At 54.6% G+C, this 27,993-nt stretch overlaps 8 protein-coding genes across 10 annotated transcripts; 2 read left to right on the forward strand and 6 right to left on the reverse strand.

Moving 5' to 3' along the window:
• Positions 1-696: 696 nt before the first annotated feature.
• Positions 697-1,808, reverse strand: H310_01428 (hypothetical protein). The gene is made up of 2 exons (XM_008864530.1): positions 953-1,808; positions 697-903 (listed from the first exon to the last, which is right to left on the reverse strand). The coding sequence occupies exons 1-2, from the start codon at positions 1,763-1,765 to the stop codon at positions 802-804; spliced, it is 915 nt and encodes a 304-aa protein (XP_008862752.1). The 5' UTR covers positions 1,766-1,808; the 3' UTR covers positions 697-801.
• Positions 1,809-1,868: 60 nt separating this feature from the next.
• On the reverse strand, positions 1,869-6,131 carry H310_01429. Of its 2 annotated transcripts, XM_008864531.1 has the most exons (6): positions 4,420-6,131; positions 3,948-4,370; positions 3,549-3,902; positions 2,346-3,495; positions 2,190-2,296; positions 1,869-2,140 (listed from the first exon to the last, which is right to left on the reverse strand). In XM_008864531.1, exons 1-6 carry the CDS (start codon positions 6,124-6,126, stop codon positions 2,033-2,035), a joined length of 3,849 nt encoding a protein of 1,282 aa, XP_008862753.1. In that variant the 5' UTR covers positions 6,127-6,131; the 3' UTR covers positions 1,869-2,032. The 2 variants fall into 2 exon arrangements, with proteins under 2 accessions (XP_008862753.1, XP_008862754.1); XM_008864532.1 differs by having other exon boundaries at positions 2,190-3,495.
• Positions 6,132-6,259: 128 nt separating this feature from the next.
• Positions 6,260-9,447, forward strand: H310_01430 (hypothetical protein). Its single transcript, XM_008864533.1, has 16 exons — positions 6,260-6,802; positions 6,847-6,903; positions 6,954-7,032; positions 7,085-7,197; positions 7,246-7,410; positions 7,476-7,586; positions 7,662-7,764; positions 7,828-7,898; positions 7,946-8,084; positions 8,163-8,400; positions 8,457-8,587; positions 8,638-8,711; positions 8,758-8,904; positions 8,956-9,148; positions 9,196-9,263; positions 9,319-9,447. Exons 1-16 carry the CDS (start codon positions 6,284-6,286, stop codon positions 9,349-9,351), a joined length of 2,241 nt encoding a protein of 746 aa, XP_008862755.1. The 5' UTR covers positions 6,260-6,283; the 3' UTR covers positions 9,352-9,447.
• H310_01431 (hypothetical protein) lies at positions 9,089-10,939 on the reverse strand. The gene is made up of 4 exons (XM_008864534.1): positions 9,942-10,939; positions 9,809-9,890; positions 9,521-9,746; positions 9,089-9,465 (listed from the first exon to the last, which is right to left on the reverse strand). The coding sequence occupies exons 1-4, from the start codon at positions 10,528-10,530 to the stop codon at positions 9,394-9,396; spliced, it is 969 nt and encodes a 322-aa protein (XP_008862756.1). The 5' UTR covers positions 10,531-10,939; the 3' UTR covers positions 9,089-9,393.
• Positions 10,940-12,233: 1,294 nt separating this feature from the next.
• On the forward strand, positions 12,234-13,201 carry H310_01432 (hypothetical protein). The gene has a single exon (XM_008864535.1). The coding sequence runs from the start codon at positions 12,278-12,280 to the stop codon at positions 13,100-13,102; it is 825 nt and encodes a 274-aa protein (XP_008862757.1). The 5' UTR covers positions 12,234-12,277; the 3' UTR covers positions 13,103-13,201.
• Positions 13,202-13,805: 604 nt separating this feature from the next.
• H310_01433 (hypothetical protein) lies at positions 13,806-15,376 on the reverse strand. Its single transcript, XM_008864536.1, has one exon. The coding sequence runs from the start codon at positions 15,358-15,360 to the stop codon at positions 13,996-13,998; it is 1,365 nt and encodes a 454-aa protein (XP_008862758.1). The 5' UTR covers positions 15,361-15,376; the 3' UTR covers positions 13,806-13,995.
• A 35-nt stretch (positions 15,377-15,411) lies between these two features.
• Positions 15,412-25,716, reverse strand: H310_01434 (hypothetical protein). The gene is made up of 29 exons (XM_008864537.1): positions 25,634-25,716; positions 25,448-25,572; positions 25,367-25,396; positions 25,099-25,304; positions 24,808-25,041; positions 24,622-24,747; positions 24,338-24,574; positions 24,196-24,288; positions 23,752-24,127; positions 23,483-23,686; positions 23,036-23,425; positions 22,737-22,988; positions 22,208-22,685; positions 20,961-22,156; positions 20,668-20,910; positions 19,545-20,614; positions 19,249-19,475; positions 18,882-19,194; positions 18,454-18,831; positions 18,283-18,403; positions 17,966-18,240; positions 17,755-17,914; positions 17,549-17,689; positions 17,023-17,495; positions 16,642-16,973; positions 16,450-16,589; positions 16,203-16,395; positions 16,090-16,149; positions 15,412-16,039 (listed from the first exon to the last, which is right to left on the reverse strand). Exons 1-29 carry the CDS (start codon positions 25,695-25,697, stop codon positions 15,570-15,572), a joined length of 8,607 nt encoding a protein of 2,868 aa, XP_008862759.1. The 5' UTR covers positions 25,698-25,716; the 3' UTR covers positions 15,412-15,569.
• Positions 25,717-25,781: 65 nt separating this feature from the next.
• Positions 25,782-27,960, reverse strand: H310_01435. Of its 2 annotated transcripts, XM_008864538.1 has the most exons (9): positions 27,878-27,960; positions 27,563-27,825; positions 27,280-27,512; positions 27,025-27,224; positions 26,856-26,976; positions 26,643-26,790; positions 26,512-26,583; positions 26,134-26,464; positions 25,782-26,083 (listed from the first exon to the last, which is right to left on the reverse strand). In XM_008864538.1, the coding sequence occupies exons 1-9, from the start codon at positions 27,909-27,911 to the stop codon at positions 25,899-25,901; spliced, it is 1,587 nt and encodes a 528-aa protein (XP_008862760.1). In that variant the 5' UTR covers positions 27,912-27,960; the 3' UTR covers positions 25,782-25,898. The 2 variants fall into 2 exon arrangements, with proteins under 2 accessions (XP_008862760.1, XP_008862761.1); XM_008864539.1 differs by lacking the exon at positions 25,782-26,083 and having other exon boundaries at positions 26,110-26,464.
• Between the last annotated feature and the right edge of the window lie 33 nt (positions 27,961-27,993).

Consider the following 27,993-nt stretch of genomic DNA (forward strand, 5'->3'; position numbering starts at 1 on the left):
CGCAGTTCACAAGGCTTAGCGGGAACGGAGCTGTCCGACGCCTGCTTGGGCTCTCCATCGTTGCAAGTACTCGATGAGATGCTCCGCGTTATCATTGTATGTAAAGCACGGTGAAAGTGATTGCTGGTGTCCTGCCTGCGACTTCGAGACGTGTTATTATTGCATTCAGGGAAAATGCACAATTTATATCAAGGTTTCATGGAACTGCGAGTGTTGCGTGGTATGTTGAGAGGTATCCAGGCATTGCGCTTTGTTTTGCATGGTACAATACTCAGTCGAAGACTTTTGGCGTAAGAAGCTACAGGGGGCATACATATTGCATGCTCAGAATGGACCCAAGGCACTTCGGAGCTCGAAAGGAGTCGTCCATGGAGTATGCGGTTGGCTAAGTACTGTGGTGGCGGCCTTGTAGGTCTTCGCATCCAAGGAACAAGTGTTGGCTCCATCATGGATGTTTCATGTACTGGTAGGGCTGGTGAAAAACCCGCCCCACGAGATTTTCAGTTCGTGCAGTTTACTGTATATACCAAGTGTGTGAATTTAAACCGGCTACCCAGGAATCGACATCAGCCTTCCAACCATGGGACGTTTGAGCTGTTCAGCATTCACAGAAGTGTCGGATGTGGGCCAGAAGCCGTGCCAGGCGCTTCATACCACGGGCTAGACCAGTTGGCCGCCATTCGAACGAGTGAAATTCTGGATGAGGGTGAAGGGAGGAATGCCACGATCGTTCACCAAGTGCGGGATAAGCATTGACGTGAAAATTACCCAACATCGAGACTTTGATCGTACGAATTGGCATCACATGGATTCGAAGAGAAAGTTGGCTGCTGCGTTTTCGTTCCGGTCACATGCCACGTACGCATTGTAGGCGTCATGGCGTGAAAAGCCCAGTGCTTGCAACTACACACATCCAACCTTCAATGACATGACGAGAAAGGAGAGACTGTACCCGGTCTAGCGCAATTTGCTCAGCGTCAACGTCGGCTAACTGCGACGCATCGTGCACAGCATCTCTTTCGTCGTCATAAATTGCTATGACTGCGTCGTCGTCCTTGGTCTCTTCATCGACCTCCATCCCATCCTCGACATGGGAGCCATTGCATTCCCGTTCTTGCCTCCGTCGCATGGCAGCCGTCAAGCGATCCAACGACAAGTCAACCAAGTGATCTGGATTGCAAGACTGGATGGCACCGACCAAGGAGTATGGCTTGGTCATGGCGACGTCAGCCAGGTGCGTATCTGTCTCTTCGTGCGACGACGTGTCGACCTGTATGCCTTCAGTAAGAAAGGCAACGGCGCCTTCCACGTTGTTCTTGGCAACTACGAGGGCTTCCGATGCTCGCTTTGTTGAAAATCCCATGGAACGTAACTGATTCAGCGCACCACTGACATGTGTCGACTGCACGGGTGTGTTTGATGGCGAGGGCTCGGATTTGTCGATGGCGCATACGAGTGTCCGTGAATCGAAAAGGATTGTGCCGAGCGAGTCGGCGTCGCACACCAGCACACCATTGACTGCAATGCATTGATTCTCTGGCTGCACGCCATTGGCCGCGCCATCGAGTTCGCGCTCCAACTGATTCGCAATTGCTTCCTTTAACTGCAAGACGCTCCATTCCAATTCAGTGCGCAGTTGGAATTCGACATTGATACGGGAGCTGTGTGTCCTTTCCAACGGGCGCTTCTTCCTCTTCCCGGAGGCTTTCGTCGGGGCCGCCGGTGGCGCATATCCCAGCACGACCACTCGAATTGACACTGTCATCGTGACGACTTGCCGCTTGAATTTTGGTTTCCCTGTCAGTCGGTATTATCCAGATTTACGGATAATGACAATTTTTTGCCCCATTCTGGCGCGAAGAGTGTGGCGTGGGAACAATCGCGCGAGGTGAAGGATGAAGCACAATGCAACTGGAAGGGCTGCCAGTGGGAAAAGCAAACTTTGACGTGTTGAGTCGTTGTATGCTTTGATGTGCTGTTCTAAGCGAGTTTGGAAACGCCTTGGACGAATCGGCTTGGTTACAGGTAGAATCTACTTAGCTGCTCGGCGCCTCGCACGCTTGACAAGCGCCTTCTTTGGTTTTTGCTCGACAGCTTCAAAGTCAGAGTCCGACGATGACTCCGTCCCAGTCTCTGCCTCCTATTCGATCGATCGTCAAGAAATATTCAACGTTTCAAGTCGTTTCAACCTCCACGGGAACGGACTCCACCAACGGGGCGATGTGGACGTGCGCGATGTGCGGGGTTCTGTGCTTGGACATCGCTGAGAAGTCCAGCGTTTTCGTCACCCCTTCGTCTACAATCCGAGGATTCAGACATCCATGATAACACACTGAATAAAGTACCGTCAGAGTAATCGTTGAATGATGCGCGACGCTCGCGCAGGATGCGTGTCAGCGGCGTCATGTGCTTCTTCAGGAGTGGGGTTGATGTGACCCCGAGGGGCACTATCGATGCACCAGGCAACACAGCAGGTCCACCACCGAGACTCGGCCTTGACTTGGCGAGCTTCATAGCTTTATACTGCTTCAAGTCAAAAGCGATTTCCTTTGCCAGCTGGGGATCGGTGTTAAGTACGTCCATAACTTCTTCCTTGAACGACGTCATTAAGTCCTGGATGTAGTGCAGTAAGTAGCGCATAACCGGACTGCGTTTTGCTTCGAGCTGGTGCTTCACCCCAATCACGACCGGGATAACGTTCACCATCAGGTTCTTCTTAGATAGTTTTGACGCGAGTTTCCGCGTTGCTTCCTTCATGGACGATGGTTCGAGTTCGTCGTCGTCGTCTCCAGCCCCTCCATGAGTTAGCTTGATCTCCGACGAACTCAGGACGAGTAATGTGTCTTGCACAACGCGCTCGACGGAGTTGTCCTGGATGTCCTTGGCGTTGTCGTGCAGCGGGAGCTTTTGTTCCGACACTTCTTCGAGAATGCCACGGGTGAGTTTGCCCGTCACATCGACCTTTTGAAAATCCGACATTGTGTTCAACATGAAATGATAGATTTTCCACCGGTTGGGAAACAAGTCAGCCCCGCAAAAGCTCAGCGCATGGACTTCGGCGTCCGACATGACGAGGCCCACGGCAGATACAGATGGCAAAATGACATTGTTGAGCACGAAAATCGTCTCGACAAACTTGGTGGTAAACAAGTGGGGCGTTTTTTGCAACAATGGCCCTGATAGGACATGGCGTGCAAGGTGCGCGAGCTCTGCGTCATCGTCCACGACCAAATGGAGAAAATAGTGAAGCAGCGAGTCTTTCCACTTGATGTAGCCTTGAAGTATCAGCTGAGTCAACATCAACAGCACGTTGCGGCGAAGCAGCACGTCCGGGTTCATGAAGCATGCGGCAATCGTTGGCACGTAAACTTCCACCATTGACGTGTATTGCATGCATAGGTCCCCCAGAACGAGCAATATGTTGGATCGTATCGCCACGTTGTCACTTGTTTGGAGCTCTCGGATGAACATCGTCATCGAGTCTTTTGCGATTGACTAACATTGGTTGCGTCAGTGCATACGTCAAACTCATTCAGGGACGATCGCACCTGACTTGCCAAGCTCACTTTGCCCAATGCTAGAAATGCAACCGCTCGAACAGCACTTGGCGTGGATTGTTGGTTGAACGTAGGCAGTAAAAATCGCTGGATGTGCTGGAGTCGTTGGGGCTGGTCGTGTTGACCGTCCCATAAGTCACCCATCGTGCAGAGCACCCTTTGTAGACGAGAAATGTCTTGTACTCCATTCGTCACAACATCCTGTATAACCTCGTCACAAGCAGCCCACAGGGACGTTTGCCACGATTTGTCGTCCTGAAGTCGCACGAGAGTGTGAATTGCACCAGGGATGACGTTCATGTGAAACGAAAATGACTGCAAGGCGACTTGCAGCCTCTTTGCAATCTAGTGCATTCGTCAACGACGTTATGCAACGGGGACAATAAGTACCTTGGACGCGTCCAACGCAGCGACACGAGATGCGATGGATGACAGGACGCGGAGCATTCGGAGTGAGTTTTGGTCCTGCTTCTCATTCCACATTTTGGTCAGGGCGCGGCAGTCCGATGTCGTCACGTGATCGATCAAACGAGCGTGCAATTCATCCAAAACGACCCAGCTGCTGGTTGTAGTTTCAGGAATTTGAATGCCGGCGATGCAGTTCTTGATGACTTGAGGAACGTCGATTTTCCCGGCTTTGACAAGCAATCGGAGTGCCACTTGAGCAAAGGTGATGAGCATGCGGTCGAGATGGTCAAATTGGTCGTGAACACACTTGAGGGCGTGCGTGATTTCCAATCCGCGTCGACGGTAGTCGTGCCACTCGCCCAGTCGCTGAAATAAGACTTGGTCCACGAAATCCACGCAACTCGTCTGAGTTTCGTGGTTACACATGAATGCACTCCTGATATCGAGTACGTACTTGGACCATGGGCTCGGGGTCGTTCACGAGGGGGAGGACGCCCCAGCTCCAAATGTTGTGCAAGTCCCTGTTCGATGGGTCCTTGAGAACGAGCGTCGTCAAGACATGCATTGCCTGCTTGCGCACCAACACGGACGAATCGGTACATTTAAGTTGAATCTCCGCCACGATTCCCATGTCTCGTTCGACGACCAAGAGAACTTCGAGGACTTGCAACGCGGACTTGCGAACCATTTTCTTTCCGTCTTCAAGGCACATTTGCAGAAGTTGAATCAAGTGCGTCCAGACGCGAATTGGTGGTGTCTCGTCGCTGAACGACTTCGACGACGTGAGTTCGGCGACTACGACTTGCTCCAAAGCAGGGGACCAGCCACTTGCTTGCTTGTGCAACGCTTTTGACAGCACACTTGCCATACCGACAAGAGCTTTATTCCGTACCCACACAGATCGATCGCGCGCTCGCCGCATCAGGATGCCAAACTGCAAACTGAATTGGTCGGTCCATCCGTCGTGTACAATAAGTTGGGTCGTAACTTCGACGGCAAATTGGCGGCAGGTCACCTTTTCGCTCCGCGAGAAGCTGTCGAGAAACGTCATTAACGTCGACGTATACCCTGGGTGGGGAAGAACGTGGTGGAAAAAGAGCGTTACGAGTGCCGCCGCAACTTTTTTTCGGTAGTCCGTCTTTTCAGGTGACCGAATGCACAGTTGCTGCAGCACTACCATCGCGTTCATCGCGTTCGCGTCATCGTTTCCATGAGAACCAAGCAATTGATCAGAGGTCTCTAGCGACCACACGTGGAATGCCGTCATGTGCTGCTGAATATCCCTGGCCCCGCCCGGCAGCGACTTGTCTCGAAACGCCAAAGCTGGCATCAATCGCACTAGGACTTGTTGGGCATGATTTGGGTACAATGCTTTCAGAATCTGCCGGCATTCTTCGGCAGGCACTGCTTGTACTGCCATTAAGGCAGCAATCGACACGATTGCGTCTAACGTCGAAGTGACGGCGTCGAGGTTGAAGGATTGCATGGACCCGAGGGAAACAAGGATGGTAAGTACATCCTTCCCATACTCGGCGAGCTCCGTGGAAGCAACATATGATGGTTTCTTGGCTTGTTTTCGCTTTGTCTGTCCGGCTCGAGCGGTTTTCGAGGCTTGTTCTTCGAGTTCAGGAGCGTACATTACCTTTGCCCACCCCAGCAAAACCCACAATGCGTCTTGATAGACGAATGGCATGAAGATACTGTACGCAGATCCGCCAGGAATATGCAACCACATCAAGTAAACTTTCGCAGCCAGAAGACCTTTGGAAAGTGGCGATTGGTCGTCTGTTGGAGCACTTCCGGTAACTTTCGCCAGGGCACTGACTTTGCTCATACAGAGATCAATCGTTGCTAGGACCGTGCGATGCATGGCTCGCTTGTCGACCACTTTGCTCAATGTTTTCCAGAACTTGTTGGACATGGACGGGCTAGTCTGGATCAGGTCCAAAACTCGCGCAAAGCACAATGCTGTGCGCTCCAGACGAGTTGTCGGCAGTGCATCAAGGCAATTGTAAGTCTCGTCCTTGTGGCTGGCGTTGAGCAGTTGAAACTTCTGGGTCAAGATGTCTTCCACGTCCTCGTCCGAGATGCCTCGCAGGTCGAAGAACGCGATGCATTGGCGCAGCTCGTCCCATACGTCGTCCAGACACTCCCTTCTCATCCGACCTGGATAAAATTCAAATTTGAGATTTCGCGCCAGTTGCGTCAAAATATACAAAATCTGAAATAGTCTTGAGAAATGAATATATTTTATCCCGTTTACACTATTTGTCGTCAATGATAGATCGATTCGGGCAGAATTTATAACCACGCACGCCATGTCCAGACGAAGCGAAGGTCGAGACAGCTCGCGGCGGGAACGGAGGGAGTACAGTCGCAGCAGGAGCCCTTCTCGAGGTCAACGACGTAGTCGCAGTCGTGATTCGTCCAAGCGACGCCGATATGATAATGACGATTTCGATCGGAACAGACCTACACGTGACGTTGAAGGCAGTTGGAGGGATCAACCGCGACTCGACCAAGATAGCGAGTACCATCGATCGAACCACCATCAGTCAACGCAAAATAGGGGTGATTCACGCGAAGGCAGCTATTCCGGCGATCGTCGTGATGGAAGTCACTCAAACGACCGGCGAGACGGAAGCTACTCGCATGACCGACGTGAAGGAAACTATCCAAACGACCGACGTGAAGGAAGCTATTCAAATGATCGACGAGAAGGAAGCTACCCACACGACCGCGACGATACGTCGGCGAGGCCACCCCAAGTTCTCGAAATTGAGCCTACTTCTACGTTGATGATCAAGGGATTGCCGTTTTCGACGACGAACACAGAGGTGTGTCCTGCAATTCCGTCGCTGTGCATGACCTTATGTCTTAGCTCATGGACGCTTTGAGTTCATTTCATCCGACGGGCGGTCGAATCATCGTGAATAAGGTAGGTGATGGTGTGTGCCGCTCACTACTTGATGTGCCATCTTGTCGTAGGTGACGGGGGAGAGCCGAGGCTTTGCATTCGTTGAATTCGGATCCGTTGAAGATGCCAAATACGTTGTTCAGTTTTTTGGTATGCAGGACGTGTTGTACGTGCATAGATGGCCACTGATAAACTTCTTTAGCCAAGCAGCCGTTGACTTTTCAAGGACGAGTGGCCGCCATAGGGTATGCCGAGCCGATTCAGCGCAGCCATGGTGGGGGCCACCCCCCGCGATGCGACTGGCTTTGCCCTATGGTAAGGTTTTTATCATGAGGTCGTTTGCACCAACGGGATGATGGCTAGTGCAATGCATCGAACTTCGCCAAACGAATGGAGTGCTACAAATGTGGAGCGCCAAAGAGCGAATACGCCGTTGAGGTCCCGCGGCAGTCGCCCGACCCCATGGCTGCCCATCCGTCTTGCATCTTGGCCGTTCGATCGCTTCCGTTGGAAGCTCAAGAGGAAGACGTAAGCCGATTCTTCCACTCTCTCGATGATTGTGTTGGTTTTAACGTCGATGTGTGGTTTTCCAGTTGACGCACATGTTCATGCCGTACCCTGGAGTGAAAGGCATTCGACTTGTGCGCGATCGCATCACGAATGCGCCACGTGGGTTTGGCTTTGTCGAGTTTGCATCGGTCGAAGTAGGCAGCATCCAATGGACCCAAATGGTTGCCACGACACCGCTCGATTGACGATGTGTACGACACGATCTGTAGCACGCCACTGCAGCCTTACTCGCCATTGGGAGTGAATTCTACTACGCGAACGCACTCGTCCGGCTCTCGTATTCGAATGAAATGGTCGCTCCTCGCGTGCTGGGTACGAATCAATCCCGCACGAGGTCTACTTTTCAACGACATGTCATCAATGGCATGTACTTAGGTCCAAATGCCCAGGCGCTGGCTCACTCGGCCGTTGAAGCCGCCCAGTGGTCACTGTCCAATCCCTACCAGGTACCGCCGATCGTCAGAACTTGATGTATTGATTAGACTTGCTGCAGAATACGTCCGATTTGGATGTGAATGCCTTGCTTGCTTCCGCAGCGGCGGCAGTGCCCACGACACCACAAGTTCCCAAGAAGGACTTTCCGTTGTCGTTCGAAGAAGCTGGCGGGTCCTTTGTCTTTGTCAGCGAAAATGGTAATTCGTCGCTGCCATTTTGCCTGAAAAGGACGGTGTTTTTCAAGTTGACGATGCCCGTGCCATGGGGCATTTTAGGCTTGTACTACCACTCGGACAGCATGTTCTTTTACGACCCAACCTCGAAAGTGTACTACAACAGCTTCTTGGGCACCTATCACGTGATCGATCCTACGACCAAGAACTCGTTTCTCCCCTATCAAGTGCCGCTTCCGGTCGACGATGCCGTCGGGGCGTCCGATCCACCCAAGAAAGACGCATCGAAACACGGCTCGAAGAAGAAAGCCACCGCGATTTCGTTTGGCATCAAACCGACGTATACGCGACGGGTGGTCAGCACGTGGCCTCATTCGGTTGGTACAACTTCCATAGGACTGCGAAACCGACTCCCGCCGCCGCGACGCCGCTCGTTGGCACCCACGCGGCAGTACCTGTCGCCGTCAAGAAGAAGCATGCAGATGAAATTGCAAAATGGTCCCAACAACAAAAGGCCTCCACGACCGGTATATCAGCACGAGGCAACAAAATCCTGTCACGCGTGTACGTTTTACAGATACGCCAGCGCCACAGCCACCTGCCCAGCCAATATCTGCACCCGTTTCGGACGGCCAACCCACGATTTGTCTTGTGCGTGACTGCACATGATTCATTCGACCTAATGGCGTCTTGCTAGCTCTGTCGGCGCAAGTTCAACTCGGCCGCACAGCTGCGTAAACATGAGCAGCTCTCGGACTTGCACAAGCAGAATCTCGCCAAGGCGAAGCAAACACAGCAGTCGTTGCGCGTTCGCGAGTCACCGAAGGAAGCGCTCCTTCCTCGAGTACGACGGCACAACTCACGGTGATTGCAACGTCATGCTGTTCTTTGTCAGGTTGAAGAACCAGCCATGGAAGCAGTGGAAGTTGCACGCGTCGACAAGCCCTTGGACGACCAGTCCAACATTGGAGGCAAAATGCTCAAGATGATGGGATGGAAGAGCGGCGAAGGGCTCGGTAAAGCTGGGTCTGGAATCACCGCGCCGGTGGCAGCCGTTGGGAAGACGTCGGGAGACACGTCCGGTCTCGGTATGTTACCTTTCGCTTGGCAAAGTGTGGCTCATCAGGTGGTGCAGGTGGCGGAACGCTGGCGCCGAACCCGGGAGGCCAAGCTGCTTCGAAACGTGATAAAATCAACCAAATCGTACGGACGCCCTGGTATTGTGCCAATTCTAACCATCGTCGTATGTGCATCGTAGACCCGAGCTCGGTTTGACGGGCTAAAAGATTAGAAATGACGGACAGAGATGGTCGGGGATATATAAAGTTGTTGGTCACTCCAGATGAATTTCAACTGCGTGAATGCTCCTCGCGCTCACTTCTTCGACCATTGCGATCGTGTTGTCCTACGTTGTATCAAACTGAGCACCACCGATAGTACACATGCCATAAACACATTACTTCCAGAACGTCCACGGCAAAGCGCCGTTCGAACGTGCCGTTGTACCGACCCAAGAGTACCCCGTTCAAGTAAACGTATCCAGCGACGAGTCCATTTGCGCGAACTCGAAGCACCCGCGATGCCTGCAAACCACTCGCATGGAACGTCGAGTAGAACCAAGTGAATGGCCCCAGGTTGTCCGTGGCCGTCGTCCAATTCACCGAATGCAAATGATTCGGTTGAAAGCTATTCGACAACAAGTTATGTCCGGCATTCGAGACACACAGTCGAGGTCATGATGTGCGTACACGAGCGATTGCTCCCCTGCCAAACCAGGCATGCATGTCCAATTCACCAACGGCACGTCATCCAGTTGGACGCTCGATACAGCTAGTTGACCCCACTGTAAGTACTTGAAGCAACGCACACGACATTGTGTACCTTCGTCGCTTCGAGTTGCTAGAACAAGGATTGAAGGTTTGGTGTCCGAGACGTTCAACTGAGCCTTCAGTGTCGATGCCCCTGCTCGAACGGTCGACACAACTTGCGCCTCGCCAGCTTGTATAACGAGAACAACTGGGTCAGCAGATGCCGAGAGTAGTGAAAGGCTTGGATTGGGCCGCACCGGGCGCATTTCGTGGCTGTAAAATGTGTAGAGGAAACTTGGAAACGGGGGGAAGTCTGTGATTTGCGGCGCTTTCATCGATGGCCGAGGCGAATCCAGCCGGTCTTGCCATGCATGCCATGTCAGCTTGAGAAGGCTCTCGTGTTTATCCCATTTGTTTGTGTCGTTTGGATTGGCGAGGGCGGGCAGGGCAACGGCTCGGTTGGTGTCGGTGAACATCACTGCCGGCCCAACGAAGCACATTGACAGACCCACCATGCAGAAGACAAAGAGACAAGCGCGATCTCCAGAGTTCATCTTGGGCTTTCTAGGCAGGTTGCTGATGGAAGGAAGCTCCAGAAGAGGCTCGTCGCTGGCAAAGAGCTCGTTCGCTGCCGCATCGCCACGTTCGGATCTTGGCATCATGAGCGAAGATACCGCGAAGGATGCACGTCGAACCCATTGTTACAGGTTATTAATAAGGAGAGGTTGTATGTGGTTGTATGAGCACGGGTCCTAGTAAACGAATAGTAATACTAATTGAGTATGGTCGAACATGCGGCGGCCATTCCAATGCGGGTGCTTCCGCAACATTGATGTCGACACCCGGCGATGGCTCGTGAGGACTTGAACGCTGCAGCACCATGAGATTGAATGCGAGGCTTTGTTTGGTGTCTCTCAGCTGTTCATTTCGTAGACCAGGCTGGCGAGTTGAATGAATGGACCTGGCGAAGCGAAATGTGGTCGCCAGTCCATCATGGATGCGCCACGACGGTCTGGATGGTGAATGCACACGGTTCTCGAATCGACCGGTTCGTGGTCCCCAATGTATGCGACATGGGCAACTGCTATGTTCTTGTGTCCAAAGTAATTCCCGCGTGCTGTTCTCGAAGGTTCCTATGTCAAACACACAATCTACGATTGATGTCGCAGGACGAACTGTATGTCGAATGCCGCGCGCGGGATGCCAGACGAATGGAGCCAACCCACGCACGCACCCTGTCACGGAACTCGGTCGAGGGTCAAACGCTGAGATTCAGTGCGAATCTTGCGTGCCATTCCGGACGGTTTGGCGTGGGTCTTCCTCGAATGGCGTCCACCCGATGCCTTCCCTCAGCTGCGGACAGCGACGGAGTGGTCGCCATGGAGAACAGTTGGGGCTCCTTTTTGCACTGACGACACCACATGATTGGCCATGTAAGGTTGGAGATTCCCGTGGATGCGAGCAATAGATGCGCCACGCGAGGGAGAGAGTTTCTAGTGTCGCATGCGACAGCGAACGGCGGCCGAGCTCGGATGCGTTCTCGGTCTCTGGCCTCCACATGGAGCGAGGCGCGGCAGAGCACGCTTGTGACGGCGAGCGACACGCGCTTGTCGAATCTCTACCGCGCCTAGCGCTGGTTGGTTACACAATGTGCCAATCAAACCGCCCGGAAGGAACAGTGCTGTTCTCGTCATGGGTGTAACCCCGTTATTGTTCAAATGACGCCCCCGTGCAATGAATTATTTCGGCTTTCGAGGACGATTTTGCAATATTTTCCAAAATTTCCACTAAAAGAGATCCATGTGGTTGAACTGTGTCGGGATTCGTTGGTTCAACGCAATTCGTTAAAACACCGTCCTCGCACCCGACGTCGGAAGTCGCAATATCCGACGGTGGACCTGACTCTCCGAGCCGTGCTCGAGGCGCAACCCAGCCCTCGAGACTTCATGTTTTTACGCATATTGCACGCAGGGCATTACACGGGGAGTGACTCTCCACGTGTACCGGTACTCGGACCTGTGCGTGGGTGGAAGGCGGGTGCTCAACCCAACGATCCACGCCATAAAACCTCCGGTGCCCGCCGTCGTCGTGCAGAAAAACGTGTTCCTTAACGGGTATAACCGGATGTGGCAGTGTCCACACCCCGTGCGATTCAGCCGGTGGCTGGCTCTGAAATTTCTTGCGTGGCGGTCGCAACCTCTTTAAATGCATACACACGTGCGTGAAGTCCGCGGACGTCGGCCCTCCGGCCAATCGCATCGCTGAGGTTGCCGTCGGTGGCGCACCAATTCCTGTGAAACTCGATATCTCCATTGGTTGGCCAATCGATTGAATATGCAACTGTGACTCGTTTCTATTTTCATGTGGTGGTGGAGCCCAAGATCATTATTGATCTTGACGTCGTCCAGCATGTCGCTCCTGGACGTATCCCGCGCTACAGCATACCCCATGTCGTCGACGTCGCTGGTTGACGTGACCGATATGCCTTCTATCTCCCGGAAGCGCCGACGACCAGAAAGTAAGAACCTTGAAGAGGTCTCGTACTCGACCAAGCTCAGGGCGCTCCTCGCCGAAGCGTGCCTCTCTGATATGAACAACGTTGTGATCGAAAAGAACTTGATCGCGATCGCCAAGGAATTGGCCATCTTGCACAGCTTAGGCCTTCAAACCGAAGCCAAGTGCCTCAAGTTCATCTCGATCGCATTCGCCCGTATCAGTGTGCTTGTGGCCAAGCATGCAGGCCACAAAGAACTCACCGTGTCCCCTGTCAGCTTGTGGGAAAGCGCCAAGTGGCAGGTCGCGGAAACCATCAGCAACGAATCCAGCACACTCGACGAGGCCTCCATCACCGAATGCTATGCCAACGCTGTTCGCGACATCCAATTGCTTTGGAAAGCGACCGTTCTCTCCAAAGAACAAGGCGCCCAGTTGTGGCACGAAAACAAGCTCGACGAAGCGATTTCGCTCCTCAAGGCGTCAGAAGTGTACTTGCGCCGTTTCAACCTCAAGTGTCAAAAGCTCAACATGGACCGAGCTTTGATTGAGTCACACCTGACGTCAACTACCAAACGCCCGTGCTCTCATCAAAAGAAGGTCTCCTTTGCCGACGCCCCCCTTGTGGTAGGCGTCGCCGACGCGGAAGTTGACCGGTCTTCGGTGGTTGTGACCAAGCCGTCCAAATTGGACGCCCTCCTCTTGCGTTCATCGCGTGTGTTCCCTGCGCCGAGCCTCTAAGATGTGCTGCTCCATCAATCAGCGCTATGTACAATCACTGGAAATTGGAACTAGTGCGACCCTACACAATATGACCTTATTTATCTCTCTTCATCTCCCTTCCTTTGCCTGTTGCCGTTCCATCGCCGTCCAAAGCGCCGCCCGCTCCTCGGCGGCCATCCACACCACCGTTTGGGTGACCAACAGTCGTGCAACATTTGCCACTGCTGCAGCACGTTGCTCTCGCAATAGTAAAACCAAGTGACACACTGACTCGTGTGAGAATGATGGTTCCAAAACCTTCCACAAATGATATCTCGTCTTTATTTCAATATCGAAAGTCACGGGATGCTGCCGCACCATGCACCAGCTGGCATGCTGATGCCAAAGAAAGCGCACGTCGGCGGAAGAGAAACGATCCATCACCTGCGGCGACTATACCAGAGAGCACGTGCTATGACGCTACACCACGGCCCCAGCCAGCGAGCGTCGATGGTCACTCGAAGGAGTGACCATCGACGGATCGGCCGCCGTGGACCGCGACGCCGGCCCATCCTAGTATGCACCAGCTGGAATGTTGACGAACGCACTGGTCACGTAGACCGCAAGAAGTGTGGTAACCACCCCACGGATTGCTGGACCACCTCATTCCATGTCCTTCCTTCATGAAGCAGACACAATGGAGATAGCAAGACGTTGCCAAGCACGCAGAATCACCAACATGATTGACGTCGCTCGCATAGACGTGCGCCATGTTCATTGAACATTACCTAGTTCGCAGGCGATGGGCGCCGCAACGGGCAACTCCCACGCCGTCGACTACACCGAATCAACAGCACTCGATGTGCCCCTCCCTGGTCGAACCACCACGCAGTCGTAGGTTTTTGGGTTACTTGGAAATTTTATCGGCAACGCTAGATCTTCCCCATAAGGAAACTGGTCAGGTCTTCGTTCAAGAACGGATTGGCGTCCAATGGGCCCTTGCCGTGGTTGGCGAGCTCTGGTTCAGCTTCGAGACACAACTGGTCAAATTCAAAGTCGACTACTTCCTTCTCGCCGGACGATTGAGGTGGCTTGCGCTTGGGAGGGAGTGTCTTAGCGGGGTCCGATTGAGATGGCATGCTATTCATGTCGATGACTTTGCTGCGATGGAGCAAGTTTACATATGCCGACGAGGCACGACCTTCGGTGGACCCATTTGGGTACAATGGCGCAGCCTTTGTCGCGTTGTTTAGGAACCCCTTTTGCACAACGGGGGCTTTTTTCTTTCGCGACGCAGGGGGCGCGGCTTTAGCAGCCGACGCAACTGGGAGGGCTTTACTTGTCTCGCCAACCACTTCAATAAGTGGTTTCTTTTTGGTGGCACCAACAGCCGAAGGCAGCTTCATGGTGAAGTTGCTGGGCTCCTCGTCGTTACATGAGTCTTGATTTGAAGTCGGGCCGAGACCGCGCAGCACGTCCGTTGGCGTTTGCAGCAAGGTTGTTGGAGCAACCTTACCCTGCGGCGGTGGCAAATTTGTTGTAGCACGGGCGGCTGCTTTTCGTTTGGGACTAGCGTTGTTGTCGATATCGTCGTCGGTTGAAGAGGAGTCTTGCACGGTGTCCACGATGAAGTCGTGGGTGATCACGTTCGTTCCAGATCCACTTCCACCCTTGTACAAGCTCTTGATGAGTTTGCCAGGCAATATCAACTTGACATTTTTTTCCTTCTCGACCCACGAGCTTGCGAGCTGCATTGCATCTGTCTTGAACTTAGCGTCCCACTGCGCTCGCTCAAGCACCCATGGGTTGAAAACTGCGTCGACGACTTGGCACCGCTCGTCTTTAATCATGACCGATCGGACCTCCCCGATAGCAAGCGGAATCTCGAGGTTGCTCGTGTAAGGCAGCATGCGAGTGTCTTTGGGTACGTCCTTCCCGTTGTTGGGGTTCTTTGGCATGGCGACGCACGCATGGGCACAGCAATTCATAAACAACTTTTGATGTCGTCCATCCACTGCTACGGAATACTTGACCACGAACCCAGGCGTCGGCGTGAATTTTTGTCGTGATGCCTTCCGTTCTTCGCTCACTTGGTTTGCAATGAACTCGCGGTACGCTTGGGGGTCGTTCTGGGACATGTCGTCCAGCATGCTCCAAATGTTTTGAGCTTCCGCGCCCAACTCGGCAGGATCGACGCCCATTTGGCTCGCGATGCGTTGGAGAGGAATCGGGCCCGCCGCCAACCCCTTCGTCTTTCCATCTCTCGCCCGTCGGTTGTGCAGGATGCCGTAGTTCATCGCGAGGCACGAAATTTGTCGAAATACGCCCCTTCAAGATACACGTCGAAGGGACACCATCCGGATAAGAGCGACCGAACGGGAGACATTCGTTAGTACCTTAGCCAATGTACTAATAATCTGGGCGACTAACGATCGCTGTGGTTCCAAAAACGCAGGAAATTCACCGACTCCATCAAAATCATGTCAAGACTGTGGAGGGTAGAGTCCTAGAGTCCGGCAAAAGGATCATCTGTGCGGTCGACGGGGCCGCCTTGATGCATGTTGCGAGGGGAGAAGGGGTCATTGCTTGGTGGGTACGTTGCAGTTGTTTGCAAAGGGGCAAAGGGGTCCACAGGCATCGGTGACACGGAAGTTTGAGCTGCGAATGGGTCTGGAATAGTTGCGCCAAACGTCTTCGGAGGCGAGAATTGCAATAAATTGAAGGTATCGCTTGTCGGTGGAATCGAAGGTCGCTTCGGCGAGCGCGGCGGCGAAAAGCTGATCAAGTTGTCCGTGGGAATCGATACGTCGACCACTTGCTCCGTCGACGACGACGGTGGAGGAGTCGCCGTGGGGGACGAGCAACTGTCCACCAACGCACTCGATCGCGCTCGGATCGAACGGACGAACTCGTCGAGCGAGCCATGGTTGTCCTTCATCACACCCATCACTTCCTTCGTCGTCACTTCCATCACCCCTGTCATCCAAGCCGCGGTCACACCGAGCCTGTCGCAACGACAACCGTACCAGAAAACGAGCTGTACTGGGCGTTCATGGTGCACCAGGCGCAATCAAAAAACAGAAATGCTAGGCGATTTGCGTCAACCAGGGCGAGCCTACCAGCCATCTTGACAGCGTACCTTCGGCAAACAAGACGTAGAATGCTTCTGGGTTGGCGAAGACAGGCCACAAGTTTTCTCGGTCTTTGTGGAGCTGACCATCCGACCCCCACAGCCGCGACGCAATCATGCATGTGATATTGATCGCAACGGGACCCCACGGATATGTGTGTTGGTGGGAGCCCGGGATTTGTGACGACGTCATCCGCTGGGCCTGTTGTTAACGCTCGTCTCATTACGATGGCCCTGGACGAGATCTTGTACGTACATCGGCGGAATATTTCGTCGCAAACGACATGAGGCAGTGCAAGCTCAAGATCCCGCCAGCGCGAAAGTCCGTCGTCGGGTCGGGCCGTTGAAATCCAAGTCGGCTCCACGACGCACCGACGCGTTCGTACTTGACGTCGCCTATTCAGTGTGATGCCAGTCCGACGTAGAGTTGCTATGGACGAGATGGTACCGCTCAAGATGTCCACGGGGGGATAAATCGTGGCCCAGAACTGGTGCAAGAGCTGCTCGTACTCGACGTCGTCAGCCACGCACGGTCGCTTGAGCTTGAAAAACACGTCCGTCAGGTTGGCCAAGATTGTTGCGTCGACAATCACGCCTGGAGGCAGCGACAACGTTGTGACTTCACGCGGACTCGTTGTGACGCTAGTAGTGGCGCGAGCAAACGCAGCAGCTTCTTCTTCGCGCGCCCGCTTGTCGCTACGCAGTCGACCTTGGTCGCTGATTCCGTAATGCAAGGCAAACATGACGAGCGATCCATCTTCATACCCCGCGACGACGCATCTGCAGCAAACGTGCTGTCAACGCATCGGTACAATCAAACCGATCGTACCGCTCGTCTTGCGACAACCCAAAGCACGTCAACACTGACGATCGATTGGTTTCGATGCGTCGAATGCACGTATTCAAGTCGCTGACTTTCCGCACTTCGATGCCGCCGTCGCGCGTGGCGTTGGCGACCACCACAAACTCGCCGCACCGCGTAAACGTCACGCCGCGCTGGAGCAACGTAATCGGGCGATTGTCTTGGTGAAGCGCGGTGCGAGACATGACACGGCCGTTCAACGAGATCAACGAAATCTCGGATTGTGTCGACGACGCCCGCCAGTTCTCGTGGGCGAGTTCGTTTTTGTCGTGGACGGCGTGGCATAAGATCGTGCCTTGGCCGGATATGGTCAAGTACAACGTCGTGCTGAGAATGGCCGGCACGGAGAGGTCCATGGCATGCAGCGGACACGATCTTCGAAGAGAGTGGAGCAAAAGTCGGTGGCCGCGGCACGTACTCGCCACGATGTCCAATTCCACCTAGCATGGATCGTACTGCGGTTCACCGTCGGTTCCGTAACGACGACGCTTACGTTGATCGCGACGGACACGACGGGACGGGAGTGGCCAACAAGCAACACCCATGGCAGATTGCCGACCGGGAGCTCCCTCTTGGCAGTCGATAAGAACATGCGGTGCGATCGACTCGCGGCAAATTTTGAAATCGCCCACACCTACATCAAAAACCGAACGTCATGGATGATGGCGTTTGCCTTGCACACACACGCGAAAAACGTACCGACACGGTGCAATCTTCGCTGCCGAACGCAAGGGCGACATCACCCGTCACGTCGTCTTCGCTTCGAGCCATGCACAAAATGCGCTGCTTGTGGAACGCAATGCGTTGCAGCAACTCGCCATCTGCAGACCAGTGGATTCGCCAGCTCCCATCAAAGTACCTGGACATGCGCGTGATGTGCCGTCGGTTCAGTTGGGAAAACACAACGTACCCGCAACTGATCATGTGCTCGTAATACACCATGCCGTCAACGATCGAGCACATTGCCGGCAGACGCCACCACTGATCGACATCTTGCAACGTAAATGGCGCTCCTTTGGTCGAATCTGGCGTCGAATTCTGGTACCGTTTGGCCAAGACGAGGCCAGTTTCGTCGCATGAATACACAATGCTACCGTGTGCTTCCGCTGGTGCTGCGGCCACCAAATTGTCCGATGACGACACTTTGGCCTTGACGGACTTGGTCAAGGAACCCATTCCGCCGCCCTACCACAATCACGAGGGATCGCTTCGAAATTGGCGCGTTACCGTGGCAGTCGCCGACGAGAATCGAACGCTTGAGAGGGCCATTTCGTGGCGCGACGACACGTCGTACCGACGCACTTGGCTGCGCGACGACAAGCTGGCAACGGCATGGGATGCAGGATACCTACATGGCAGCCGAGTCAGTACACCGCTTCGGGACGGTGTGTGCGGAACCTGGCTTCCAATGCTTCATCCAGCGTTAGGCGGCGGGGATGGGGTGCTTTGAAGAGTTGCAACGGAATCGTGCCGCGTTCGACAAGCTGTTTTTTCGTGTTCAAATCCAGCAGGGCAAGGTTCAAAGCGTCCGGGTAGCAAACGGGGTGGAACACATTGAGATGGTCGACGGCGCCGGGACCGCGTTGGTGCGCGCCAAACACGAGGTCAATCCAAGTGTGCAAGTGCATCGACACGTAGTCGCTTTCCAGTGCTTGCCGTTGCAACCGAATGAACGTATCGGCCGATCCATTCGCCCACGGCGGCAGGGCAACGTCGCCCAGTTCCCGCGACAAGAGGCATTCTGCTGTGATGTAAAACTCCGGCAACATCTCCCACCTAGAACGAGGCCAGTGATACATGCGCGCTCGCTGTCGAAATAAACGTACCCTGAGGTTGTCGTGCTAGTGTGCCACAGCGACGCAATCGACTGCACCGGGTGGATCTCGTTGGCCTCGGGCAAAGCCTCCTTGGATTTCAAAAACGGCGCAAGGCGCATGAGGCACGTCAGGACAGACACTTGGCTGGAATACGACGTTCCAAAATGGTACGGGAACTTGGTAGTCGACTGATAGCGTTGCATCGACGCTAAAACACCTTCGGGAGATTGCGCGCCGACCGGTTTGGAAAAGTCGCGGAAGATCGCTGTGTCCTCCAAGTCCAACTCGGACGACACGTAATCGCGCACGACCCACGGGAAAACTAGACGATAGGCAAGTCAGAATCCAATGCGGTGATGCGTCGCGGCTCGCTCACTTGGATACTGAGTGATGTCATTGTACGAACGACCGGCAGCAATATTGAGCAGCATGAGGTACTCAAACGTCGAGATTTCTCGACGCACCCACTTGGCCGTGGCGTGCCAGTTGGAGCTGTGCACGAGGCGATCGCCAGTCAGGAGCCGCTTCGTGGAGACCAAACACGGCGGCTTGCGCTGGCGTATGATGGCAAACGCTGTGTCGACGTCGTCGCTGCTCTCGAACCTGAGCAAGACACACACGCAAACATGTCATGCCATGGAACGTGGCCATCGTGGTGAACTACCAACGCACCCTATCAAGAGAGACGTGCCGTCGACAAAGTAGATTTCCATGCCGCAGAGAATGTCCAGGTTGAAGCGGCGGCGATAGATCGACTTGATCACACGCAAGTTGAAGGTGCGTCGCTTGAGGAGGACAATGCTGGTCGATTCCCGCGACTTGTCGACTTGTTCGTCGACGATGGATTCCCCTTCAAACACGATGCTCGTCGAGCCCAAGCGAAACATGCCACGGACGATGCGACCTTCAGGAAGGATGATGTAAGCCATTGTTCGAAAGCTTCCCTTTGCAATGAGCTTCTTGTTTGGCTCAGCCTTTTCGTCGTTGGTGGATGGAGCGGGGATGGTCGCTGTGGCTTCAGTGATTACAATTTCTTGGTCCGCGTCATCCGTTGGTTTCGCTTCCGTTGTCTTTTCCACGGGTTTGTCTGCCTTCTTTGACGAAAACATAGGCAAGCGCAGCCCGGTGACAAATCGCGACGACATGGAAGTTCGCTTGACGGGTTCGCCAACAGCCGGCGGTGGGGTCGCCGCCGCACTGGTCGCTGCGGCTTCCTCCGTCAACGGAGGCGCGGGGACACTGCCCAAGATCGATTCATCGCGGGAACTTGTGGACGACCTACTCAAAGACACGTCCACCAGAACGTCCGGGACAGTCGCGGTCTCTCCGTCGTCGACTTCATCGGCGAGTCGTCCCATCACAACTAGAATGTCCTCGTCGCCCTCGACGTCTTGGCTATCTTCGTCTATCTCGTCGTCTGCGCTGACCGACAAGCCTGCCGCCGCGGTCGCCAGGGCATCTTTGACCAACGCGTCGTAGCCATACAATGTATGGATGGACGTGTGAGGTCGGGGGAGTTTCTTGTACGGCTGCTCGTTGTCTACGTCGGGCAAGAGCCGACACCGCATCCACTTGGACGACGTGAACGAGTCGAGCTGCCAACTCGTAGCAAGGCTCAGCGACTCATCGATGGCCCACACGTGTCGAATGTTCCACCGCAGCACGCGCTCGAGCTTAATCCAGTCGTCGGCATCCTTTGCATGGATGCGCTGGAGCCAGACCGGGTCGCTGGATGGCCGCACCTGCATCACAAAAAGGCATTCAGATCGTGGACGGCGATCGGAAACTAGCCTACTTGGATGCCCGAAGCCAAGACCACATCGACCGCTTGTTTGGCACACTCCCGCTCGTAGTCGACGACTGCGAGGACCAGGGATTTCTTCTTTTGACGAACTTCCTGGGACGTCTCGAGGTATTCTTGGTAAAACAAGTCACGACGTGTGACTTCGGATTCAGTAAAGAGAAAGTCGTCGCGTTGGAGCAGCGCACGAAGTTGATCAACCGTGTCAACGGGTGTTTGCAGCATCCGAGACATCAGCTACAAGACGAACGAAATGGGTGTTGTGGTTTCGAAGGGGGATTGGGTACCTCGAGGCTGCGGCGAACGCCTTCTGCCCACCGTGGATCCGTCAAGCTCAGTCGAAGGGCTTCCTCCATGACGTTGCGCAGCTCCAAGATCAACCACAACACCAACGACGCGTCTTCCTTTGGGGCGACATACTCGCTCAGCCGCATCATGTCGACAAAGTAGCCGAGTTTTGTTAGCTTGGACACAAACACGGCGTCCAGCGCAACTGACGAATTGACGCGACTTCGACGGCGCGGCGCGGTCTGTTCGCCATCTTCGTCCTCGTCGTATTCGCCGTCGCCTCGTAGAAACATGTCTTGGTCTTTGATCGTCATGTGCATCGACCGAAGAATCAACGCCAAGACTTGGCGCATGGAACCGCCAGGAAATTGGCGCAGCGACGTCGATTGCCCCGTTGCCGACGTCGGCGCCTGGTCCTTTATGGAATTCCGCTTGGCACCAGTGCTCGTGGACCGCGTGACGACTGGCACTTGGTTAGACAAGCTTGGCCGCGCCTGCGCAGTCCGACCGAACGATGCGTCACTGTCGTAGTTCAAGTGAGATGCGCACTTGTGCCACACGTTCAAGATGGCGTCGCTGAGTTCACGCTCCTTGACATACTCGTCGTTGGTCTTCCACGACGTCGTCGCAACGTCGACCGAGTTGCGTCGACACGGCTGTTGGGCCCACGGGTCGAAATGTAACACGACTGACGTTGCAATCGAGCAAATGTTGTCGAAGTTGCGCCAGCACAGCGACCCCTTTGGCGGCATTTGCGCCTCGATCATGGCGGCCACGCGGTCCACGAGGACCTTCAACCACGCCATGACAACGTTCGGCGCAGTTGGCATGAGTTTGAACGGGTGCAAGACAAACTCGTACGCACTCTCATTCGCTTTCAACTCGTGGACAATTATTCTCGCCATCAGGTCCATGCACGACGTTGACACGTACTGCTTCGACATGGACCGGGCGTGCGAGCTCAAGAGGACTATCAATCCAGTTTTCAATCGGTCCGACAGGGCGGTCGCATCTTTGGCATGCTTAAAGCGTCGACGCTGCTCCGATCGAGCGCCGTCATGATGCAATAGATCGAACAAAGACTGGTGATCGCCCAACATGATCAGCGCCTGTGCCGCGCCGAGACGGGCTTCGTCGGACTGGTCTACTTTCGACGTGAGATCCCGAAGCCGTAGAATGGGCTCGTCATGCAGCCCTAGTGATCGCGTTGTCAGCCGTTCGACTCCAAGTAATGTGGGGTAGTTACCCGTAGTCGAGACGGTAGGAAAAGCGTGCGCAAAGTGCTCCTTTGTCGTCGGTACTGCCTCGGTGAGGAAGCTCGCAAAGAGGATTTCGACGGGGAAAGGGGCGTAGCCTTGACTGGCGTAACAGTTGAGCAGCACGCGACGATTCGCCAGCCCTTCTGCGTTGTATTCGGAGAAGAGCAGCTTAAAGTACTCGAGCGCGATCCATCGAAAATGCAGCGGGCATTGCTGGATTAGCTCTAGCATCGGGACGACCATGTTTGGATGGCGAATGCTGCTCGCGAGCAACACGTCGTCGGATAGCATGTCAGCGTCGTCGTGGGCCTCTGCTCTGTTCGCAGACGGGTCTGCGGATGGATCACCGTAGTCGATCCCCAGGAGAAGCGACATGAGCTCGTTGAAGCTCCCCATTTGTAGCGGGTACTCTGCCACGTGGAGCGAATCGCAGATCATGCGGACATCCACGGCGGACAGCGACGGCTACGATAAAGTGTCAGCTTTGGATCGATGCGGACATGTCACGGCGACTACCTTGGGGTTGGCGTTGGGAAGCGTGTTGCATTTAATGATTATGTAAGTTCGCAGCAGCCGTAGCGTCATGCGACGGACGGGTGCATTCACTGTTGCAACCAACGGGAGCCAAATGCGGAGGCCGCCGAGGCGTTCAAAGATGCTCAGAAACTCTGTTTGTGTCTCGGGCGTGATGGAAAAGTCGACCAGAATCTGGAGCAGGTCGGGGATGTCAGATTCCGCAACGTGTTCAGGGATCGCGCCAGCATCCACCTAGAGAACATCGTTGGCCCGTTGGGGATGGACGAGGCAAAACGAACCTCGGCTTCACTGACCACGGCGGCTTTGATCGTGTCGTCGACGATTCCTTGCGGGAACGTAGCCTTGCCCAGCATGCTATAAATCAACGTCCGCGCCGCGTCAAACGATACCCCCATCGAGTGGACGGACGCCGCGCCCATGATGATCGTGTTGAGCTGATACTTGCGTTGGGTGGCTTGCGCCTTGGCCCAAGCGTCCGGGTCGTACAACAGAATGCGAATCGTCTCTAGAATACGCAGTCGCATGCCGCCGATGGGGGGGGCATCGTGGAGCATATTGGACTGTTGGTAGTTTGTCGACAGGAGGCGCAGCATGTATCGAATCGACACGACCGACGACAGCACGAGCTTCTTCTTGAGGGCGACGTGGAGTTTGTCAAAGATCAGGTCCTACGCACGCACACCGCCCATGTCCCGTGAACCTGCCGTTGCAACACGATCTCGTACCTGAATGTCTTGGGACGCCGGGACCCACAGACGAAAGTTGTACAGCAAGTTGCGATGGATTTCGTCCGTGATAAACCGATCCGACGACACAGCACTGCACAGCCGCTCGATGGCACCGACCAAGTCCGCTGTGAGGTACGACGGAGGCAACGACCCAATGAGTAATGCCAGCATGGGAATCCCTTGCGACCGGCGGCACGTATACTGTGGGAGTCGCAGGAACAGTGTGTGATCGATGGACCAAGTGCCGATTTCGTGGACGTACGTACCTTATTGATCAACGAATGGCGCAGGGTTTCAGCGACAAGGCTGATCACTTTTGGAATGCTCGTGATGCCAAGGGGCCGGGCGATCGTGTGGCACGATGTCGCGTTCAAAAAATGAGACTGGGTGTTCGGGTGCAGCAGCAGCGGAAACAGAACAATCGGTCCGCCCATTTGCCAAATCGAGTCTTTGAACGACGTGGTGGCCCGCACGCGAATGGATGGCGTGACACCGGTGGACTGGTTGTTTTCACCGTGGTGGTTGTGACCGCTCGAGTCCAGCAGCATCCTGCGCTTGGCGTCGAAATTCCGCGCGTCCAACGCAAAGACGAGGCCATCGGGGCCTGTGGCCGTTGACGTTGAGGGTAGCGTTGTCAGTGTGCTAGAACAACGACCTTGAGATAGATTGCCAAGGGACCGGACGTTGAGTGGGGATCGGATCCACTTCACCTGGGGAGGGCCATCGACGTCGTCATGTGCGACGACGCCACCGACGCGTTGAACTGGAGTACCACGTTGTCGTAGTCGCTGAACGACTTGATGCTATGACCGACGAACGTGAAGGCATCCAGCCGTCGAAACAATCGCCTACCCCTCGATAAGACTAGCGGGCAATGGCTGCGAAAACAACGCGACGGGGCCCATCTGGGCGACAAGGCAGCGGCTGTGTGCATTCTTGGCCCGCGCGACGAAGCACTGCATCTTGGACGCCGCGCCCGATTCCTTCGGGTAGTTGAATCGATATGATTGCTTCGAGTCGCCGTTGATGTATACTTCGAGCTTGGACCCTCGAATTTGGCGGTGCGTGTGCACTGCGACAATCCATTGCCTAAGACAACTTCGTTAGCCAAGAACGGGCGGGGCCATGCCAGGTACCATTGATGCTTGACAAGCGCATTTGGGACCTGCACTTCGTTGTATTCGTTTTTCTTTGGATCGAGGCCCTTGATCACCAAGGTCGTCTCCATGAAGCTGACTTCAACTCCGACGCCGCTCTCGGCGCTACACATCGAGAGATACACACACACGTCAGAATGATGTCCCTGGCGTGCGCAACCTAACCAGAGCGAGAAGAGCGGTGCGTTAAGGCCAGGCGCCGACTCGACCCGGAGCCATGCCGATAGCGTGTACCCCGCGGAAGGAAACGACATCGCGTCTATCGATGCAATCGAGAAACCAGAGTGGTCTCCGGACAGCTCCAGATACGTCGACGGCCCGGTGACACTCCGCGCCATCATTTCCAGCGTTGAAATGTACGCTGTGACGGCGACTTCGTCCGGTGCCTCATCCTTCATCCTTAAGACGACGTTACGTGAGGCCACTGTGAACTCAAAATGGAGCAAAATGCCGTACCGTTTGCTCTGAAACACGTGCAACATAGCTCGAATGTCATCGGAGGTGACCGAGTACTGAGATATGTGGAGCAACAGAGACAGCAATCGAGTCAAAAGTTGCCGAGAAAACCCTCGCCAGAGACCCCTTGACTCGAGAAACGACACAATCGAACGGTGGAACCCCGCTTCGATGCACGCATGCGCATTCGACGCTTCGTGCTTCACCTGTTGGTAACACAGCCCTCGTTGAATCCTTCGGTAAGAATGAGTTTCGAGTCTCAACGCACCATGAACACCAACGAGTTGAGCAGTTCGGTCTGTAACACGTGTCAGTTCACGCTGCAAGAATTGTGGATGCACACGCGTACCTGTTGTCCTTCGTCGATGACCTCAAGGATGTCCGTGAACAACGTGTGCAAGTGCGTAGGGTGGACAATCGTGCGAACAAGCGAAGTTTCGAACGACGAGGTTTGCACACCACCCACGGTCCTGGCTGCAGTCGCCATATTGAGTGCATGTCGTCACATGCAACATGGGATGCATTGCTGCTATACCTGAGTTGCTACCGCAGAGGGCCAAGAGGAACGCATCCACAGGCCGCTCGGCGGGCGAAGTCATGACCTCGCTTGGAAAACAGTCAATCGGAATTGTCATCCTCTTTTCCACCAATTGTATGGTGTTATTCTGCCACACGTGAATCTGATTGGACATTGTTTGCACCAGGTCGGGCAAGCGCATGGCCGGATCTGACCTGGAGCGTGCGAGATGGAAGGAGGAAGTGAACACGGTCAAGCAGAAGGGTGTTAGTTGGTTCATTTGCTAGCCCTTGGGCTCGAATACAGTGGTGAGTAGCTGGGAATACATCGTGGCAACGAATGGGTTGAGTGCATGGACGAATTCCTTGGTCGAGTCAAACGATTCCAACCGCTTGAGCAGGACGATCGTGTTGTACTTGACGGAGATAGATCGATGGAAGAGACCTTGAGCGACAACGTGGAGGCCTCCTACACATATGACGTCAAGATGGACGCCTGGTGTCACTTTCAAGATGTACCTTTGGACCGAGGTATGTAGCTCAGCAGTTCCTTGAACTCGTCTTCAGTGTTAAGCAGCGTGACAAAGTCGACGTAAATGCGTTCGACCTGTGCGTCATCCGGCACTTTTTCGTGCATGAGCGTTCGCAAGTGGCGTTTCAAGTCGGTGCCGCGGGCCTTGGCATCGAAAGCGGGCGTGGTTGGCAGAGCTTGGTCTCGGGCTTTCACATATCGCTCAAAGTTTTCCGTTCGAGCCCACTTGGTGATACGCTTGTTGTTCAGCGCCGTTCGCTTGCCTTGGGCGTCCTGGTCAACAAAGCTCGCTTCCCCCATCGCAATGTCCACGATATTCTACTCTCGTCGTCACGTGCCAATCGATCACACATGACCATCTCCACCTGACGCGTGTATTCCTCAAACATGCAACGAACCCACGACTCACTGAAGCCCGCTTCGATGCCATCCATCACCTACATGTCCATTAAGCGGTGGGATCATTCGATGGAGCCGAATCCAAAGAACAACGAACTTCCGCGATGAAATCGTGGTCGATCGACTCGGCGTCGTCCTTCTCCGGGGGCACCGACGCCAGGATCTCGCCTGTCGCCAAGTCGCAGTGCACATCCCACCACTCCTTTCGACCTTTGAACATTGGGTTTGTCACGCCCGCAATGTACCTACCCGTCGTCGACCGCATGTCCAGTCAACGACATAACGTTCGCAACGTGACGTGGAAGCGTACCCAGGTACTGACAAGAAAGCCAAGTCCGTCAAGTTTGCGTACGGGTGCTGGCGGTGAATGAGGCCAAGCAGCGGCGGACACAACAGCGCACTGGTCGAAAGCACGTAGTTGCAGACCTTGCCTGGGTGAATGCTATGACGAGGTGCGTCCACGGATTGGGGCAGCTTACCTGCAGGAAGACCGTACCCCAGCATGATGATCCGACTGCCTGTGAGGACCGCGTTGTAGATTTGCATGGTTTGGTCGCCAAACTTGGCAATCAGGTCGATGAGCGACCCTTCTTCGTGTTGATCTTGCGTGTTGCAGAGCTTGATTTTGAGAGGGATCGACTCGTTTCCCCAACTCGCGTGGGTCGTGTATACGAGCGACCTACGCAAGCACTTGGGAGCGATCCTCTTGTGATGACACGTGCACCACCACGCACTCGTCCGAGGTGTGCACGGCTCCGCCAAGTGGCTTGGCGCACATGGTTCGCTTGAGCAGGCGCACTTCGACTTCGGACTGTTGAAGGTTTGTGACTCCGGACACGTCGACAGCGTTGATGACGTCGTAGAGAGATTGCAATACGTCAGTGGCTGATGCCGCCGATTCGTTAGACCCCAGAGCAAACAACTTGTCGATCGCGATGGTCAGAATGTCCTTGAATGCAATGCAGAACTAGCCAAATCGTCGACACAAAACGGTTATCTCGTGGGTCGGGCATGTACGTGATGGTCGGAGCAAATGGCGACGGCTTTCACGCGCGCACCACGACGGACCGTTGCGTCGTGCAGCGTCTTCACCACGCTCAAGCAGTACTTGACCGTCGAGTCCTTGTGGATGAAGAACACAGTGTAGTCTTGCTCGCGGTTATGGACGCCTTCGGGGAGCATCATGTCGGCAAAGAACTCGGGCGTGCGGAGCACCGTCTTGTCGAGTTCATCCGGCGCGGTGGGGAAGCTTGCACGCAACGTGCTGCCCTTGTCGATGTCTACTGCATGGCTGACGTCCCAGTTTCCTCCGTCGCGTCCCCAACCACGTACCGAACTCGGCGTACAACACTTCCGACGCAATCATCGTGATCTTGAACGAGTCGGCGGTGCCAGGATGAAAACGTGGATATGGATCCTAATTAGGAAATGTGCGCGGTTTCCATGAA

Source organism: Aphanomyces invadans (genome assembly GCF_000520115.1).
Source record: "Aphanomyces invadans strain NJM9701 unplaced genomic scaffold supercont1.2, whole genome shotgun sequence".
Classification (NCBI taxonomy): domain Eukaryota; phylum Oomycota; class Saprolegniomycetes; order Saprolegniales; family Verrucalvaceae; genus Aphanomyces; species Aphanomyces invadans.

Coding starts and splice junctions, on each gene's coding strand:
- H310_01434 (XM_008864537.1), bottom strand. CDS start 25,697: ATGACTTCGCCCGCCGAGCGGCCTGTGGATGCGTTCCTCTTGGCCCTC. Junction 24,575..24,621: donor GCGCTTGTCAAGCATCAATG/GTACCTGGCATG, acceptor AAGTTGTCTTAG/GCAATGGATTGTCGCAGTGC. Junction 16,396..16,449: donor CGACGAAATATTCCGCCGAT/GTACGTACAAGA, acceptor CGTTAACAACAG/GCCCAGCGGATGACGTCGTC.
- H310_01430 (XM_008864533.1), top strand. CDS start 6,284: ATGTCCAGACGAAGCGAAGGTCGAGACAGCTCGCGGCGGGAACGGAGG. Junction 7,198..7,245: donor GCGACTGGCTTTGCCCTATG/GTAAGGTTTTTA, acceptor GATGATGGCTAG/TGCAATGCATCGAACTTCGC. Junction 7,765..7,827: donor GGTCGCTCCTCGCGTGCTGG/GTACGAATCAAT, acceptor GCATGTACTTAG/GTCCAAATGCCCAGGCGCTG.
- H310_01428 (XM_008864530.1), bottom strand. CDS start 1,765: ATGACAGTGTCAATTCGAGTGGTCGTGCTGGGATATGCGCCACCGGCG. Junction 904..952: donor AGCAAATTGCGCTAGACCGG/GTACAGTCTCTC, acceptor GGATGTGTGTAG/TTGCAAGCACTGGGCTTTTC.
- H310_01431 (XM_008864534.1), bottom strand. CDS start 10,530: ATGATGCCAAGATCCGAACGTGGCGATGCGGCAGCGAACGAGCTCTTT. Junction 9,747..9,808: donor GCAGGGGAGCAATCGCTCGT/GTACGCACATCA, acceptor GTTGTCGAATAG/CTTTCAACCGAATCATTTGC. Junction 9,466..9,520: donor TTGCCGTGGACGTTCTGGAA/GTAATGTGTTTA, acceptor GATACAACGTAG/GACAACACGATCGCAATGGT.
- H310_01433 (XM_008864536.1), bottom strand. CDS start 15,360: ATGAACTACGGCATCCTGCACAACCGACGGGCGAGAGATGGAAAGACG.
- H310_01432 (XM_008864535.1), top strand. CDS start 12,278: ATGTCGCTCCTGGACGTATCCCGCGCTACAGCATACCCCATGTCGTCG.
- H310_01429 (XM_008864531.1), bottom strand. CDS start 6,126: ATGAGAAGGGAGTGTCTGGACGACGTATGGGACGAGCTGCGCCAATGC. Junction 3,903..3,947: donor CTGCGTTGGACGCGTCCAAG/GTACTTATTGTC, acceptor CGAATGCACTAG/ATTGCAAAGAGGCTGCAAGT. Junction 3,496..3,548: donor AAGTGAGCTTGGCAAGTCAG/GTGCGATCGTCC, acceptor AACCAATGTTAG/TCAATCGCAAAAGACTCGAT.
- H310_01435 (XM_008864538.1), bottom strand. CDS start 27,911: ATGATTGCGTCGGAAGTGTTGTACGCCGAGTTCG. Junction 27,225..27,279: donor GCCGTGCACACCTCGGACGA/GTGCGTGGTGGT, acceptor GTGCTTGCGTAG/GTCGCTCGTATACACGACCC. Junction 26,584..26,642: donor ACCACGATTTCATCGCGGAA/GTTCGTTGTTCT, acceptor ATGGACATGTAG/GTGATGGATGGCATCGAAGC.